Source organism: Littorina saxatilis, linkage group LG1 (assembly GCF_037325665.1).
Source record: "Littorina saxatilis isolate snail1 linkage group LG1, US_GU_Lsax_2.0, whole genome shotgun sequence".
Classification (NCBI taxonomy): Eukaryota; Metazoa; Mollusca; class Gastropoda; order Littorinimorpha; family Littorinidae; genus Littorina; species Littorina saxatilis.
This window is the reverse complement of record NC_090245.1, coordinates 24,853,296-24,872,053: the sequence shown is the minus strand read 5'-3', so window position 1 is coordinate 24,872,053 and position 18,758 is coordinate 24,853,296. Positions and strand designations below refer to the sequence as shown.

The 18,758-nt window shown below is 43.0% G+C and overlaps 1 protein-coding gene and 1 long non-coding RNA gene across 2 annotated transcripts in view; both read left to right on the top strand.

Moving 5' to 3' along the window:
• Positions 1–18,758, top strand: part of LOC138965607 (uncharacterized) — a 117,540-nt gene that overhangs the window by 55,660 nt on the left and 43,122 nt on the right. The window lies entirely within an intron of this gene.
• The window catches only part of LOC138965467 (zinc finger protein ZFPM1-like), a 42,126-nt gene that overhangs the window by 9,625 nt on the left and 13,743 nt on the right, over positions 1–18,758 (top strand). The window contains exon 2 of the mRNA XM_070337632.1: positions 14,025–14,069. Within this exon, the coding sequence (XP_070193733.1) occupies positions 14,025–14,069 (45 nt within the window). The remainder of the gene's footprint in view (positions 1–14,024; positions 14,070–18,758) is intronic.

Genomic DNA, 18,758 nt, shown 5'->3' with positions numbered 1-18,758 from the left:
CTCACTGTGATATCTACCATACTAACGTAACACTAACAGACGGACCCATCCCGGTATATACCTAGACTCGTAGCTCTCATAAAACAAACTCCCAGATCTGCGATAAAGAATGAGTCATTGGATTTTTCAATATTTTTGCTTTAATATTACATGCACATGCGACCTACGTAAAATACTATTATCAAGACCCTGCGAATTGAATTTTGGTTAAGAATAGGGTATATAGTGACGGTAACAGGTAAGGTTTTACTGTTAACACCATTTGTAGTGTTGTTGCAAAGTGGATTTCACTAATAATTCAGCAAAGTATTTGCGACTTTTAACACATGTACGCCGTCTAAAACGGAATGGAACCACTTAAACAGCAACTATTTCTGTACTCTGTATTGAAAACATGTATGTGGATATCGAAAACTATTTTGTACCATCAATGATCGAAAGAATATATTGTTTTGATTACAATTGCAGTGTCATGCCACGTTCGTCGATCGTACAGTTTTAGAAATTGGAACGTGCTTTGCATTGTTGAATTTCGCACAAACATTTATACTCGTGTTTTCCAGTGAGAACATCAGTGCTTTGTTGGCAAGACGAAAATACAAGGTTGATGGGTGTTTGTTTGCGTGTGTTTTGCGTGTGTGTGTGTGTGTGTGTTTTTTAGCAAGACGTGAGTTTTGGGGCACAGACTTTTTGAAAACAAGCAGCTTTTGAAATAAAATTCGGACGTAGATTGAGCCTTGAATATTGACAGGGCCTGTATGGGGGCAAAACAACTAGGCCATAGAACGACAGTCGGGACAACAAATAAAATAAATTAACAAGAACATTATTAAAACTATGATAATAATAAACAATTGAAAATAAACAATAGAAAAAATTAACACAAGCTGCATCATTAACTTTTTGTCTTTTTTTGTTTGTGTGCATCATTAACTAAATAGTGGGTTTTTTTTATTATTATCATATGAAGTCTTATATCGCGCGCGTATCTCCAGACTCGGACTCAAGGCGCAGGGATCTATTTATGTCGTGTGAGATGGAATTTTTTACACAATACATCACGCATTCACATCGACCAACAGATCGCAGCCATTTCGGCGCATATCCTACTTTTCACGGCCTATTATTCCAAGTCACACGGGTATTTTGGTGGACATTTTTTTATCTATGCCTATACAAATATGCCAGGAAAGACCCTTTTGTCAATCGTGGGATCTTTAACGTGCACACCCCAATGTAGTGTACACGAAGGGACCTCGGTTTTTCGTCTCATCCGAAAGACTAGCACTTGAACCCACCACCTAGGTTAGGAAAGGGGGGAGAAAATTGCTAACGCCCTGACCCTGGGTCGAACTCGCAACCTCTCGCTTCCGAGCGCAAGTGCGTTACCACTCGGCCACCCGTATCCGTTGGTGTTAGTGCAGATTTGCCTCATCGTCGCAACAGATTATTGACATGTGGTCATTGCTTCAGGCTTTGAAATGTGCTAATGAGCGAAGAAGAACAATCCTGCTAATGATGACTACGGGCAAACTGGACAATCTGTTAGATGTGTACGTTTGCACTCTGTGCTGACAAGAGATTGCAGAGCTATTACAGTATTCCAGTACTCGAAGACACATAATATAAGGCGGGTCCTTCGCTTTAATACGGAAGGGAACTGATTTCTCCGAACATGATTTATTATCGTTTATGGTGCAAATAAGCGAGAGAGAAAAAAACAAAACACAAAAAACTAGAAAACGAAAGATAAACCCCAAGTGCGGATATTCAATTTGAGAACCCAGTATTTGTTGAACCTCTTCAGGTCTTCCAAAGTTCACGTGCAGATAAGACGATAGGTAGAAGGGAGATAGCGCTACTGATAAAGACGAGCGAGGATTTGAGCCCTTGTCTTGATTTCAAGGGTCGATAAGGAGCTAGCTTCGCCGCTTATCTGATTGTGTCATAGATTACCGATCTGCCGATCGACTGAAAAACTTGGCCTGTGTTTTCTGCATGTTGGGTGTGGAGGGTTTTGAGAGAGAGAGAGAGGGAGAGAGAGAGAGAGAGAGGGGGGGGAGGGAGAGAGAAAAAGACTGACTATTAGGGTTTAACGTCCTCTTAGACGAACTGGTCTATATTGGGACAGGTATTGGTAATACGTTGAAGATATGGTGTGATACTTTGATTCGAACAAGCCCGCTGTGGCTGTCTTCTTCGACACACCAGCATTGGGTTTGTCTCGTCAAAGTATGGAAATACGATCATGATAATCGGAGACGAGAGATGATGCATGCGTGTCTTCGTGTTTTCCAAGCCCTGAGACTTTCGCTGTAAACGTGGGATCTTTTTCGTGCGCATGTGTGCACACGGGGGTGTTCGGACACCGAAGAGAGTCTGCACAAAGTTGACTCTGAGAAATAAATCTCTCGCCGAACGTGGGGATCGAACCCACGCTGATAGCGACCAACTGGCTACAAAGCCAGCGCGCTACCAACTGAGCTACGTCCCCGCCCCGAGAAAAAGAGAGAGAGAGAGAGAGAGAGAGAGAGAGAGAGAGAGAGAGAGAGAGAGAGAGAGAAAGAGAGAGAGAGAGAGAGAGAGAGAGAGAGAGAGAGAGAGTGGCTGGGGGAGGGGGTGAGAGGGAGAAAGAGAGGGAGAGTGAAGCTAAGGTCTTGTACTCGGAAATTATGTTAGTCACTTTTTAAGATTATTATAACGTATGGTAATTTTGGTATATAGTGTTATTTTTATTAAGAAATGAGCGATAACTGCGTTGATCTGTGGCCGTGTTGCTGTTCGCTGACTCATTACTTGGTTGATGCAGATGCAGAAACTTACTCAAGTTTTCTTGAATCACCGTTACAAAAACCAAACTTGTAAGGTGCAGATACGCTTTTGTGTACAAAACTATAACTTTGACATTTGCGCATGTTAAAGATCACTCGTTCGCTGCTTGGCATGCGGCAGAAGCAGACATGGCGGTCCCTCCTTCTCCTCCCTCTCGACTCCCCCCCCCCACCACCACAACCAACAACCACATCCACACAAACACCTACCTAAAATATGAAATAAAAATAAAAAGATCACTTGCAATATCCCTCAAAGTCAGTGATTGTGTAACCTCTGCGAACGCCAAGAAGAAGAAGAAGAAGAGTGCAGTGTATGCCTGCCTATTTGGCTGATATTAAACAATCAGAAAGCATGAGGAATTGTACAAAAGTATAAACGCCGTAACTGAAAACGCCGAACAAACACGTTTTCTCGAAAGCGTAATTTTCTCTTTCATTGTAATCTTACCTTACATGTTCATAATTATGCATCTTGTGTATAGATCTCTTTCTGTGTAGTTCAGTATCTGCATGCACATCTGCCCTAACATCCTTGTTGATTTCAATGAAGTGAAAGATAACAAAACCGATGAAAACTCTACATCTGCAGTGTGGGTTTTGTTGTTTGGGCGGTTCATCTGCAGTGTGGGTTTTGTTGTTTGGGCGGTTCATCTGCAGTGTGGGTTTTGTTGTTTGGGCGGTTCATCTGCAGTGTGGGTTTTGTTGTTTGGGCGGTTCATCTGCAGTGTGGGTTTTGTTGTTTGGGCGGTTCATCTGCAGTGTGGGTTTTGTTGTTTGGGCGGTTCATCTGCAGTGTGGGTTTTGTTGTTTGGGCGGTTCATCTGCAGTGTGGGTTTTGTTGTTTGGGCGGTTCATCTGCAGTGTGGGTTTTGTTATTTGACGGTACATCAGTATTATAGGTTTCGTTGTTTGGACTATAAATCTGCAGGTTTGCTATCAAATTGGTCCTTTTTGTTAGGGGGTTGTCCCATTAATATTTGGCTGTGGATGATCTCTGCAGTACTCTGTTTGTACCTGCATCATTTCATAACTTACGGCAGTATTATTACAATCTAGGCTTAAACGTCAGGGCTGTTTTGGGGGTGGATTACTAGGGGCGGTTGCAGCTGCCTTCTTGCACAACTTACTACTTCGTCTGGGGAGAGTTCTCGTTGTCTCCGGGAGCCAGACTATAAAGATATTGCTTTTTTTCTTTCTTTATTTGTTAGAATTATTCTAGTTTATTGATTTGTAGAAGTAACTCCTGGGAACAGTGAAAGCCCAAAAGCCATATTTTCTCTGGGGAATAAAGTGAGTACTCCCACTGACCAAAGTGTAGCAAACCTCAGCCAATATTGTGCATCTATAGTACTCGAGACTATCTCAACATCAACCTTCATCTGTGAGCTAGCTTTTTACATTGTCGCCGCCCCCGGGAAAGGGGTTTATAGTAGAGCAGGAAATAGTGCTTGAATTACACAAGAGAAAAAGAGTTTATCAAGATTGGGTCATGAATGAAAATGCCTGTCCACTTTAGTAACCAACAAATACAGTCAGAAATCTAGGGTTATGTATGGTAGATGTCTCGGTTTGTGAAATATTAAACGAGCGTTGTTGTTGTTGTTGTTGTTGTTGTTGTTGTTGTTGTTGTTGTTGTTGTTGTTGGTGTTGTTGTTGTTGTTGTTGTTGTCGTTTTGTTGTTGTTGTTGTTGTTTTGTTGTTGTTGTTGTTTTTGTTGTTGTTGGTTTTTTTATGATGATGAGGATGAGGATGAGGATGAAACAATTTTAACTTTTCTTTTCAAATTCTGTTTGTATGTACATCTAGTTGTGTTTTCCATTCGCTTGCATCTCAGTATTTCTGTCTATCTTTGTGTTTTCTTTTCTTTTCGTTCCTTTCTTTCTTCTCAAGTCTGGCAGTATTTTCGTCTGCACACATTCCCTCACAAAGAATCCAGCCGTTGTGTTCCGTTCGGCAATGCAGCGTCTTTCCCTGCCGTTTGAATTCCCTCGATTCTCTTGGAGGAATCGTGCCTCGTCGGTGAGATTAGATACATCAGGACCAGTCGTGTCCAATGCATGATTTTACGTTCGACTCTCGAATGAAACGGTCGAGATTACATCAAAAATTCGCCTATTTTGGGGCCCAAGATGTTTTCTCAGCACCTAATCTCGCGCAGATCACGTTTATGTCTCGCCAACTACGAGATTTATCGGCGCCATCTGGCGGGCTGGCGCAGCTCATCAGAAGTCCATTCATAGATTGCAGTGCAAGTCATGTATAGCCAGTACCCGCATTATCCATTATCCGCTTTCTCTGAATCCGTTATCCACTGTTTCTTTCCTTCCCTTATCAAGCAGCTCTGAGGGCGTTGGGTCTATTGTCTGATAAAAAGTATGATGTATCTAATGGAAGCCAAAGATCAAATGGAACGCTGGAGCTTGAAACTCAGAGGGCAACTGCAGTTGAAGGACGTCGAAGGACAAACAAGTAACATTTTCGGAAGGTGGAAATCAGAAATAAAGTATAAAAGACAAACCAGCCAAAGCCCTCAAGAATCAATGAGCGCAAACATCACTGTTACAGCCGCAGATGACTGTCCGCGACACGTTGGTTACCTGCTGTTCAACGACCTTCAGATCATTTGTACACACATTTTAAAAACGATTTGTAAGCGGAAGCATGCTGCTGCCGTTTATTTACGTCTTCGATAGTTTACTTGTAGTGTCATTTCGATATTCTACTCTGATAATTGAAAATGGGCATGATATGAACCATTTGCGAAGAACGTCACTCCCATCGTTTGTTTCATATTATTTCACCATACGATGTGTGTGCATATCATAATGTAAGAGGTGTTGTCAACCTGAGCATTGTATTGCGACAGCTGATTTAAGTGTTACCAGGATGCACCTTTACACATTATTTGGACAGTCGTGTTGAGATGTTTAAAAATATGTGAGATCCCATTCGAGTGAGATCCAGATCTGGAGCTCTTGACATCTTCCCATTTTCAGTATAGTACTTGACTTTGAATGTTATTCCGTTACAACGAGCAGGAAAACAACAACTTGGTGTTATAGTCTGTTTTCAAGGTTGTAGAGAAAGCGATATACATTATTGTGTCTGTGTTCCTCTTTTGAATGTGGAGGGGAAAAAAACTTCCGCGAGTAAGTCAATGAAATCTTTTTCAAACTACTCCCAGCTCCACACAATATGTATTTTGATGTATCCTATATATATACGTAAGAGAGACCACCCATGTCATAACTAAATCATACACTCACCCGTTGGTATATCATGTAAATGAGATTGTGTCAAACTAATCTGATTTTCTACTACTAAAAATAAAAGTCCCAAAGTCACCGAGACAAACGTCATTTTTGTAACACTTCGAGCAAGAACACTCTATTAATTAAAGCGATCACACGGAGGATACTGGAAATAGATAATACGACATGGCTTGCTGTGTAAAACCAGATTTACACGAGTTGTTTGCTAGTGAAAGCGATCTTTTCAATATTTGAAAAAGCAACGAGTTTAAATCTGGTGTTACACAGCAAGCCATATACACTGCCGAACTAAAGTTAAGGGCCAGAAGAAGAATCATCTCTCATAACACAACAAATCAAAGCAACACCTTCAACCCTTGAAATGTTTTAATACGACATGTAACCGTTCGAGTCATGTAAACAAAATCACCAACAAAGAAATTTCATTTGCGCAGCAACCGTCGGAAGTACCCCACCCCCCTTTCGAAAAGTGGCAAGAAAGTTCTGTCAGTTTGTTCAAGTTCAGTAACGGGTGTGGCCACCCCGGGCTGCAAGGCATTCACCGATCCGTGAGCGCATTGAGTTTACATGGTTCTGGAGCATCTGTTGAGGGATTGCCGTCCACTCCTGCTGCAGGAATCGGAAGAGCTGGTCCACATGAGCAGGTGGGGGGTGATTGTCCCTCACCCGGCGTCCAATGATGTCCCAGAGGTGTTCTATGGACGCCAAGTCGGGGGATCGGGCTGGCCAGTTCATCCTCACAATCTGCTGACGCTGCAGAACATCTTGGACCACCCTAGCGCGATGAGGGGTCGCGTTATCGTCTTGGAGCATAGCGCCGGCACCCATGGCTTGCAGTGTAGGGATGATTTGAGGCCTCACGATTTCATCCCTGTACCGCACGCCGGTAAGATTGCCTCTAATACGGTACAGGGGGGTCCTCCCGTGCAGATAGAAGCCAGCCCACACCATAACTGAACCGCCTCCATACCTGTCATGTTCCTGGACACAGGCATCGATGAAACGTTCACCCGGACGTCTTCAAGCGCGTATGCGGGCATCACAGGAAGAGAGAGTGAACCGGGACTCGTCTGTAAAGAGTACCCTGCCCCACTGCTGTCTGTTCCAACACCGATGGTTGCGGCAGAACGCCATTCTGGCCCGGCGATGACGTGGTGTGAGGGGCGGACGGACGACAGTTCTCCTTGAGTGCAGGCGCACCTCACGCAGACGACGGGTCACAGTCATGCGACTGATGGTGACGTTGGTAGTGGCCCTGAAGTTGCCTATCAACGTCCTGCGGGTGTTGGTTCGGTTACGTAGAGCCAAGAGCTGGAGGTAGCGATCGTCTCTTCGATCTGTACATCTTGGGCGCCCAGGCCGAGGTCGCTCAACAGCACTTCCGGTAGTCTGGAAGCGTTGGTGGAGCCGCTGAATAACAGAGTGGCTCACTCCTAGCCGTCTGGAAACTTCTCTGCCAGACACGCCGTCCTGCAGCCATCCCAGCGCCCGTCCTCGATCCAATGTTGTCAGTTTCGTTCTTGGAAGCATGCTTACTCAGAGCTCTGGTGCGCGCCCCTAAATACCCATTCCTGTGCAACTTTCGTTGAGGAGTTTTCAGTATAGCCATGGTTTGCTCGTGCACCATGCCAAACACCGACTGCAATACTGCTTCTTCAGCTAAAGTCGAGCAAATTTTATAGGAAATTATCGTGTTTTGACAACCTTTTCACTGCCCCTAAAAACGGTGTTGCTGAACTGCAATGCGTGCAAAACAAGGTCAGGCACGTGCAGCAGTGAGACAGGCTTCTGGAAAACCCAAGTTGGCCATTTTTTCGTCATGCAGTGTTGGCATAAAAAATAACAACGGAAAGCTGCGCAAATCAGAGGCCGGCCCTTAACTTTAGTTCGGCAGTGTAGTATGTTGTGTTTTCAGTATCCTCCCTGTGTCCTTGCATTCATGTCCAAATTAGCGACAAAAAAAGATAATTTGACAGGCGGGACAACTGCTATTTTGTTCTCGAAAAGATTTCCCTCACAATCTTGGTCTTGTTAATTTACCTCGTTGGTAACATCCGTTTTGTGTGGATGCATGCGAGCCTTTTCGGTAACTGCTGTTCTCGTTGTAATAGTAAAGCTAACCATGCATGTTAAGTACTTCTGAATAGGGATTCACCGAGTCAGCATTTTGTTAATTTGACCCAACTTCACGAACAAATACTGTTGACGAAACAGTACGGAGAGGAAAGAAAAGGTTAAAAGACACACCTTGTATGAACAGACGTATGAAACCGAATTGTAACAAAAGTATATATACAAATAAAATAAAAATAACAACATTACTGTAAGCACAGAGTCCTGAATCGATCGAGGTTTTAACGAGTGTTGTTCGGCCTGTTTGGGAGTGTTATCACACAGGGTGGAAATAATATTGCTGTATGTCATTGTTGCGGCATGTCTCCGATTAGATAAGTGTGATGCCTTTCGTGTCTCCGTTGTCAGCCAGTTGTCTGTTCACTCTCAGTCACCCCGGTCCCATTTCACGCACAAACCCCGTTATCACTAGTACGCAAAATCGCATTTAGACTCACTTGTTTGGCTTCATTCAATGTTTTTGAGAGAGAAAAAGAAAAGAAAGAAAGAGAAGAAGAAAAAAGAAACAAAGAAAAATACCAACAAAATAAACAGGAGAAAAATCCTTTGTTGTCTCAGATTCTGTTTTTAGTAAAAAAAACAATTCGGGAACTTTCGTGTTTTCAGACATATGTGTTTCCTTTTTCAGTACAAGTGTTATTTGTGGATAGTATAGTCACAGTGGTAATTATTATTCTCAGCTGAAGTAATATGTGTGTTTCTGGAGAAATAATTGCCTGCACTGACAACCTTTTGTTGAAAATCTTCTTGGATATGAATCAGTGACGGCGTAGAGATTGTTCAAACGAATAAATCTCACAGCTGGTCCCGGAACAATGTAGTCCTAGTGTTTCTTTTTCGATGCGTGGAGGGCGGAACAGCAAAGTGCACGTGAAATAAGGCATTTCATAATGGGCACTGTATCTTTTCCCCCTCTCACGATAAACAGATCGGGAGTGACAAACCCCAGTTGGGGCTTACTGCATGCTGCAAACAAAGATGAGAAAAAACACGGTGGGGCAGGAAACAAACAAGGGGTTCCGGAGTTTCTCTGAAGACACAGACTGTCGACAGATAATGGTTTCAAATTCTGGGGTTCCTGAGGGCAGTGCACAACGCGCTGTTTGGTATTCGTTTTGTTTTTCTTAGATCTGTTTCATTGCGACTATCTCCCCCAAAGTTGCCAGGCTGGTGCGAGGACGCAGAAGAAGGGAGATAAGCCGAGGTTCGGAACCAATCGGTGTTGTGCCTTATCGCACTTGGCCACGTTTCCGCGGCAGGCCGCCCGCGATAACATCATCTCGTATTTTCCATTTCTATATGAACGCGGGCGATAAGAGGGGCCGGTCCGCCCCGACAATGATAGGTTTTGTTTGAATTAATCCATTAGAAGCGATGGAAGGGGGCGATAGAGGGACGATAAAACTGCGGATAAGTCCCCCCTCTATCGCACTGTCGACACCGCGTGTAATTAGACCGACCAAAGCCCCTGCGCGGAGGGCTGAGAAGAGTTGGGGAGGGGAGATAATCACGCTTGATTTGAAAGCCAAATATGATCAATAGGGGAAGAAAGGCAGGGTCCCGCACCAGGGTCTGCGAGAGATAGAGCGTGATAAATGATCTATCTGGCTCCCAGTCTGGGAGACAGTGCTGCCTCCCCTCACCCAGATAAAGCAGAGCTTGGACCAGCGAGCCCACGTCACTGATTGTGGATCCCGCGACCGGCCGAGGAAAGAACCGAACCCCTATCGCTCGCATCTATAACCGGGGCGGGCCACAGTCGTTGGCCGTTATATCCGCGCACCAAATGGGTTTCAAATACAAAGTTGGACAACCTCCTGCTCTTTGTGGAATGGTCTTTTTCCTTATCTCTCTTCCCCTTTTTGTGGCATGGTCTTGTCCTTATCTCGCCCGCACCACTAACTACGTAAGAAGACAGTTTCCAAGTAGGCCTATGCTATGGTGCGCCAAATTGATATTACTCAGTATCGTTAACAGTTATAAAGGGTTTTGAAACTATCGTTAACTGTTATATAGAGTTTCGAAACTATCGTTAACTGTTAAATAGAGTTTCGAAACTATCGTTAACTGTTATTTAGAGTTATATCAATAGCGCGTTTGTGCGCGCTATTGCTAAAACTATGAATAACAGATAACGAGGGTTTCGCAAAACGGCGGCATGGTGCGCGCAAGTGATATTACTATCGTTAACTGTTATATAGTTTCTAAAAATAGCGAAGGCGTGGTCGGATGTTTCGATGCCGGCAAAATGGCTGCTGAACGTTTCGTTCGAGCGAATTTGCACTAAATTACTACAACATTTAGTAGATCATATTCAACTAACTGTCGTCTGATAAGTCCATCATTTCGCTGCTTCGTTTAATCAAGTAATCACATCTTCGTTACAGCTAGCACACTTCCTGTTTTCACAGAAATATTGGTCAGTGTCAGCTTGACCCGTTCTAGCTACCGCGCTGTGTGCGGGTCAGTTTGTACATACGGCTGGCATGCATGCAGTGGGCAACTGTCAGTGTCAGGTTGACCCGTCCAGTACCCAAAACACGATGCGAAAGCATGCAGTGTTTTCCAAAACGCGTCGTGGGGGATGTCACTCGGGCAACACGTTGTTTTGTGTTTGTTTTGAAAAAAAACCCACTGTTTTGTGTAGTGCGTCTGTCAGGGTCTTTTCCGCGAATATTCAGTAGGCCTTCCGTACCGTCTTCAAACCGCACACGTGGAAAACGGTACGGCCGAAAGTACAAATGATATGATAAAGCTAATATTAAACTAACTCAACAATGATTTGAGAAGACGACAACAGAAGAACGGTCAATAACTAATGTTGTAGTTTTTTAAATTGTGTTTCTAGTTAAAATGTACATTTCGTAGCAAAAAGTTTTGCAATGGCAGTTTCAGGGTTTTCCCATTTGGGAACGATACCGACGCGCCGTTTTGATAAAACTATCGTTAGCTGTTATATAGAGTTTCTGAAACTCTATATAACAGATAACGATAGTTTCGAAACTCTACATAACAGTTAACGATAGTTTCAAAACTCTGTATAACAGTTAACGATAGTTTCAAAACCCTATATATAACAGTTAACGATAGTAATATCAATTTGGCGCACCATACTATGCCTGTTTCTTCAAGCATGCTTCCTCTAATCAGTACCGACAGCCGTTTCTTCCTATTATACATTTTTTATAACAGAAAAATGCAACTTAATTGCTGTGCTGAATGTATTGAATCAGCCAAGCGTGTCAAATCAAATCGGGGAAAAAGAAAGAAAATTGAAAAAGAGACAGCGCTTGAGCTGGAAAAAAAGAAGAAAAGGGAAAAAGAACTGACGCATTCACGGCTTGCTCTTTTGGATCTTTACATTTTAGCTGATCAAGATAACACACACACTCACACAATGACAAAGAGAGACAGACAGACAGACAGACAAACACAGAAAGACAATGAGAAAGAGCATAAGAAACCCAAAAGCACAAAAAAAAGTCAAAACAAAAAACTTTAAATTAAAGTAGTAAATCTTTGCCGAACAGTTCAATCATTTCACAAACACACACGTAAGCGAAGACTGAGTGAAATCTGGTGATTGAAGACTCAGTGACGGTGGTGGTGGTGGTGGAGGAGGTGGAGTATAGAGGGATGGAGACAGCAGAAGTGGACGTGACGTGATTGGACAGCAACTCCATCAAAAGTCTGGGCCGAGCAGGACACGGGCGCGCCGCGTGTCGTTATGGTGATAACGCTGATCTCCCTATCTTGTCCCATCACCCCTCCACTAAACCTCCAGACCAGCTCTTTCATTTTCATTGCGGGATTCTTCATCTTGGTTGCCTTCTCTACTACCCCGGAAGAGTTCAGTGTCGTGATTGTATAATCACATTTTTTGTCTCTTAGTATAACTTTACAATAGTGGGTTTTTTCTTTGCATTTGATCTTCATTTGATGATCATCTTCTTCTTCTTCTTCTTCTTCTGCCATCGTGGGCTGCGACTCCCACGTACACTCGTAAGCACGAGTGAGCTTCTTTGGCCGTTTTACCCTTGCCATTTACTATTTAGGCAGGCGTTAATACTGCGATTCCGGGGGATGCATGCTCGACGTCTTTGTGTTTCTATAACCCACCGAACTCGGATTTTGAAATTGATCAATTTTAACCTGAATTGCTTTTTTTTTTAAAGTTTCCAACTTTAACCCACTGTTTTGTAGTGCTCATCAATTTTGCTTGTACATTTTTCTTTGGTCTTTATTTTCCATCTGGTCCCAAGTTACTGCTTTGTAAGCTGTTGGTGTTGGGTTATTTCCTTCAGTGCCGGTTAGTTTGCGTAGATTTTCTTTTGCCAAAAAATGCCGTACTACCAAACGTCTCCGAAGACAAATCATGGACCTCAGTTGTTCACAGTACATGCCATCATTGCAGTCATGCGATTGGATAATTATGACGTAAGGCCCTTGGACTGCTGTTGCGGTTGGTTCGTCCGGATTTTGATGAGTCCGTACTGCAGGCATGTTGACGTGACCATTCCAGGCTGAATTTAACAAAGTCTCGAGAAATACATAATTCTGTGCCAACCACCCCCACCTCGAGATTTACCTCGGACACCCCTTTCCACTATGATCGATCCCGGGCCTACCACCCCACCAACTCCCCCCCCCCCCACACACACACTCTCTCTCCCTCCCCCACCTCTCCTTATCCTCAACCGATGTTTTTCTTGCCATACCCTATCTCCGCATGCTTCACCTTTGAAGCCAGATGACCGCGTGATCTTTATTTTTCAATGGCGAGCGGCGATAAGACTGGCCGGTGTTATCGGCTAGGTTTTGTTTTAGCATCAATTAGGGCCAGATGGAATTCGTTGTGACAATTATCGCCGCCCTTATCGCGGTCAGGCGAGCAGAAAAGATGGGCGGAGGACCCAGGTAGGATAAGATTCGGCGTCATTGGCATCGAGTCACCTCCCTTTGCTCTGGAGACGATTTCCAGGGTTTATCGCTCTTTGGTCATACTCCCATTTCCACTGGCGGCTCAGTCTCGCTGTTGTGGAGATAGCGGTGCAATGATAAGGGCGGATAGGACCTGGGCTGGGAAGGTCATTGTGCGACAATGGATAGGTCAGACACATAACTTTGGTGAAATATTCATTAGCAGAAATAATGGCTTTGCAACGACAAGAGGTAGACGTGCAGACTCCCCGAACTAAATGCCTAACAGTGAAGCCAAAAGTCAGTAAGGTGACCGTCAAAAAGATATTTATCTAAAAAAAAAACCTGAGTTTTTACTGCCTCTCTGTTCACTTCTTTTTCCTGTTCTTTCTGCATTTTCTTCTTCTTCCTCTTCTTCATGAATGTTTTTATTTATTTATTATTTTATTTTTTTGTGGGGGGGGGGGGGGGGGGAGGCAATAAGGTTAGTTGGTTGGTTCGTGCGTTCGTTGGCTAGTACTGAGTTGGTAACCATTCCCTTATAGCGATGACTTCTAATCAGATACTGCATAATGATTAACATAACCTGCCAGGTTTGCGTTGGAAATGTGCATGGACGAATTTTGAAAATTCCATGTTCTGTTTGTCTTATGATAGTTGCAGAAACGCCCTCATATTAAAAAATCACAGTGCAGTCCGATGTAAAATTAGATCCACAGCTAATGTGAAATGGATCAGTACAGCGATCTTGGTCTTTTTTCTTTTTTGTGTGTTTGCTTGTTTATGCTGATGTACTGAATGAAAGAATAGTAATTATCTACACTACATTTATGAGTAACTTTGTTTTCGTTTTTGTCTGTTCCAGTGTCAGCTGATTCGGCAGAGTCAGAAGACACCGAAAAGGATGCAGGTAAATGTTCCAGCTGCTAGATTGGGTTAATTTCGTTTGTTGGTTGGTTGATTGGTCGTTTGCTTTGTTGGCTTATTTTATCAGGAGGAGGGGGGGGGGGGGTATGCTAATATGTCGATTGGGTGAGTGGATGGCCGGCTGATTGATTGGTTTCACTGCAACACGTTTCTGTGAACTAGATATATATACACTGATTTCCTTTATCCTCTTGTAGTAGTAGTTATTGTTTTGTTGGTGGTGCTTGTGCTGGTGTCTTTGTCATCAGTAATTGAAAAATTACCGCTCAACGTCTTGCCTGTGATGTGAGGGTACACATACTTTGAACAAAATCCTGCAACCGCCACCCCCACCCCCGATTCTATTCTTCTTTAGTTTTCTGACTGAAATAAAAAGTTCAAGTCACAATAACAAGACATAGAGAGCGAAAAAAATTAAACATATATGCATTCATATTGTATATGTCGATCATGAATACGTAGGCATGAGTAGGTATATATATGAAGATAAACCACGATAAACCTGTTTTGGTCTTTGCTAATCACAAGAATTATCACTTTTCGAAACCTTGTAGGTACAATAATAGACCGTGGGGTTGTTATATGTTTCAACAAACATGCAGTCGCACATAGACACATACATACGCACGTACACAAAACTCAACAATAAAATAAAAGTATTTCTAAAGGCTGTTTTGAAAGAATAACTCATTCTGAAAATAGTATCCTTTGTTCTTGTGAAACAACAGCTCATCCCTTTCTTCTACGCTTGCGATCTACTGCCTGTGGGCGCCATCTCTTTAGCGTTGTTTTCTGCTCTAAACAGGGATCAGATTTCCAGTATCTTGATACATCTTTCTGATCCGGTGGAGATGAAAGTGCTGAAACAAAAGTATCAGTCGCAGGGCTTGAAAGACATCAAAATGATGCTGATGCAGATTTTTCCTTCAAAGAGTTTCAGTTTATCTGATCTGGAAAGCGGAAAACGAAAAGCTGTTTTTGTATTCTGAAACCCTGTTTGTGGTGTGTGAAAATGAGAAAGAGATAGGGAGGGGGGGAGCTGGCGACACACACACACACACAAACACACCTACACACGATCTCTGAGAAGAGGCAGACAGAGTGCAGTGTCACTTACTTAAAAACCAGGCACTGGATACTTGCATTTTAATAAGACAGACCAACAGCCCCTTTCACTGCAATGAAACAAAAGTCTACAAAAAGACAAACTATACAGGAAAAAAATCTACAGCCTATCAAACAAGGAAGAAAACTACCAAGGTCTACCTGGACTGTTCTTTGAACTGGTTTTGTTCTGCTGGTTTTTACATTTAGTCAAGTTTTGACTAAATGTTTTAACATAGAGGGGGAATCGAGACGAGGGTCATGGTGTTTGTGTGTGCGTGTGTGTGTGCGTGCGTGTGTGTGTGTGTGTGTGTGTGTGTGTGTGTGTCTGTCTGTCTGTCTGTCTGTCTGTCTGTCTGTGCGTGCGTGTGTGTGTAAAGCGATTCAGACTAAACTACTGGACCGATCTTTATGAAATTTTACATGAGAGTTCCTGGGAATGATATCCCCGGACGTTTTTTTTTTTCGATAAATACCTTTGATGACGTCATATTCGGCTTTTTGTAAAAGTTGAGGCGACACTGTCAAACCCTCATTTTTTAATCAAATTGATTGAAATTTTGGCAAAGCAATCTTCGACGAAGGCCGGACTTTGGTATTGCATTTCAGCTTGGTGGCTTAAAAAATAATGAATGAGTTTGGTCATTAAAAATCGGAAACTTGAATTAAAATTATTTTTTTTATTAAACGATCCAAAAACAAGTTCATCTTATTCTTCATCATTTTCTGATTCCAAAAACATATACATATGTTATATTTGGATTACAAACAAGCTCTGAAAATTAAAAATATGAAAATTATGATTAAAATTAATGTTCCGAAATCGATTTAAAAACAATTTCATCTTATTCCTTGTTGGTCCCTGATTCCAAAAACATATAGATATGATATGTTTGGATTAAAAACAAACTCTGTAAGCTAAAAAGAATAGACATACAGAAAAGCGTGTTATCCTGCTCAGCGCGACCACTACCGCACTACTGATTCTGCATGGCTTGTCGATTTCACTGCCTTTACCACGAGCTGTGGACTGACGAAACTACGAGTATGTGGTCTTGGTGAAAAAAGCAGTTTCATTCTGTGAGTTCGACAGCTTGACTAAATGTTGTTATTTCGTCTTACGCGACTTGTTTTGCTTTACATGTGAGGGGCGGGAGTGTTGTTGTTGTTGTTGTTGTTGTTGTTGTTGTTGTTGTTGTTGTTGTTGTTGTTGTTGTTGTTGTTGTTGTTGTTGTTGTTGTTAAGAACTATCCCAGCTAAACAACAATTACATGATTTAAGAAATGGAAAAAGGTCAGCAAGCAGAACGTGTCGTGACAACCAGAAAATACTATCAAGTACACGCAGACAAAAATTGCATGTCGAAGTCAGTAGAAAGCTTTGGACTGTTAATAAGAGTTATATTACTGACGAAGCACTGCGGAGGAATGGAATACGTCAATAAAGGTGTAGCTGATATGGTTCAGCTGTACCTTCGGGAAGCTTTGTATAACATGCAGTAATATGAAAGGGATTAGTGAAAGTTAAATTTGGCTTAAGGATTGCTATGTTCACATAACTGCATGAGGTTTAAAATAAAGATGGGGAAAAAAGTGTATATATTTCATGCTCCTTAAAAATAGTATTTTGTTTCTGTAGGTTTTACGTTCTTGAAGTGAACATGGAAGGTGTTTTCACAACTTGTTTTCACCTGTCGGGGCCCTTGAGACATTTACACCACTCGTTAATTTCTCATTATCTGTAGAAACGAAACACCACGACCATTTTAGCATGTTTCTGATGCGTTTTTCATTTTTCGACACCCGTTTTTTGCCATAGCATACCCCATTTCCATTGGAGCGAAAAGGTGCTGGTGGTCTCATGATTAAACTTGCAAAATAATGTTTCATTCCGACAACCTGTTAAAATCTTCCGATGTTTATGTCATAATCTGATGCGGAGAAAGATGAGGTGTAGTATGAAACGCAGGTCTGAGTGCTAGAAGCGCTTATCACAGATAAACGGTGTTTTATGTGAAGGGTTGTGTCGGAATCACTATGACAGGGGTTCTCTGCCAAGGCGGTATGGAGCACAGAACTTATGTTAGATCTAATATATGTATCTAATATAAGTTCTGTGGTATGGAGCCTGGAAGTGTAGCTGTTAGTGAAATCTCATTGCAGTTTATCAGCACGTCGGCTTCTTTCTACCCTCTTTCTTGAAGGTCAGGGGATTTGAGAAAATTGTGTTCGTCACTAAGGCTCAACGAATATCACAGTGTGGCTGAGATTTTTAAAGACGCGGTCGAAGAGTTGTAGCTTGGTTACATCTGACCAAAACCACCTGTTTCAGCACAGACTAACACGATCTGAAAAGACGTATCACGTCGTCTTTAACGACATGCCAAAGCTGCGGGAACAATATGAGTAAGGGACATTTGATCTGTTGTCGACACAACTAACCATTTGCAGCCACTTTCATCTCAAGAAGGGAAGCTAGAGCATCTGTTGGTGGGACTGGAAATAAGATTTTGAGATATTTGATTTAGCCCCGTCATGTGATGTTCGGTTATAAGCTCAATAAGAAAGTTTAAAACTAAACAGGTTGTCGACTATCCTGTGGTTGTGGAAAGTAGTTACCCAAAACGGTTTTGAGACGAGCATTTGGCTTTGCCTTAGGCGCCAGGGTCGGTGTAACTTACACCTCTGACTTGTAGGTGAGGACAGTTGTCTAGAACAGCGCGGTGCATTTTCCTTGAATGAGGGTGCAGTGTTCGGTATAGAACTGAGGCGCGTCCGCCGCGACGGTGCCTGAGCTAAACATTGGCGGGTACTGCTCACAGCCCGGCACACGGCACTGTAAACATTCCCCCTCCCTTCACCTCTCTCGCCACCATTGGTCTCATAGCTAAAAAGAAATGCTCACCATTTGAGAGATTGTAAAATACAAAACAATACCAGAACAACAGCAAAAATAATCCCGGCGGAACATTACGACTCCCCAGCGCCTGTGACGCGCAAGGGAGGATAGGGATCAGTCTGTTGGTGCCACAGTATCGGGGGTAGATAGTCGAGCGAGTCAAGTGCGCTTCCACAGAGCAGCGCCAGTCACACCCGTATCAGCTCTTCTCCCCTACCCTTATCAGTCTGGCCCGCTGGAGTATCAAGCCGGTTACCCCACACTATCAGCCCTTGCCACGTCCATCTGATCGTTCGCCCACCGTGGCTATACAGCAACCTCACTAGCTTTTTGTGATCTCCGATATTTCCACACTATTTTCAGTGGATTTCTTAATTTATGACACACAAGCTGCAAAGGTGTTTCCATCCCTCCACCGCCTACGTCTGACGGTTAGGGGGGACCCGAGTGCAGGGAAAATGGAAACGCGGCCACAATCAGTTGGATAAGCGGGCTGATAAGCTGTGGGGCCCTGCCTGTCCTGCGTGATAAGATAGCGCACGGCCTCCACAAAACGCCGCGGCTTCGACTTGAATACTGGGCCGGGTAGAATGGTTAAGACACATGCCTTTATGCATGTTTTGTTCGTTTGATTTCTTTTGCCGGAAGACGAGAAGGTATTTATTTCAGT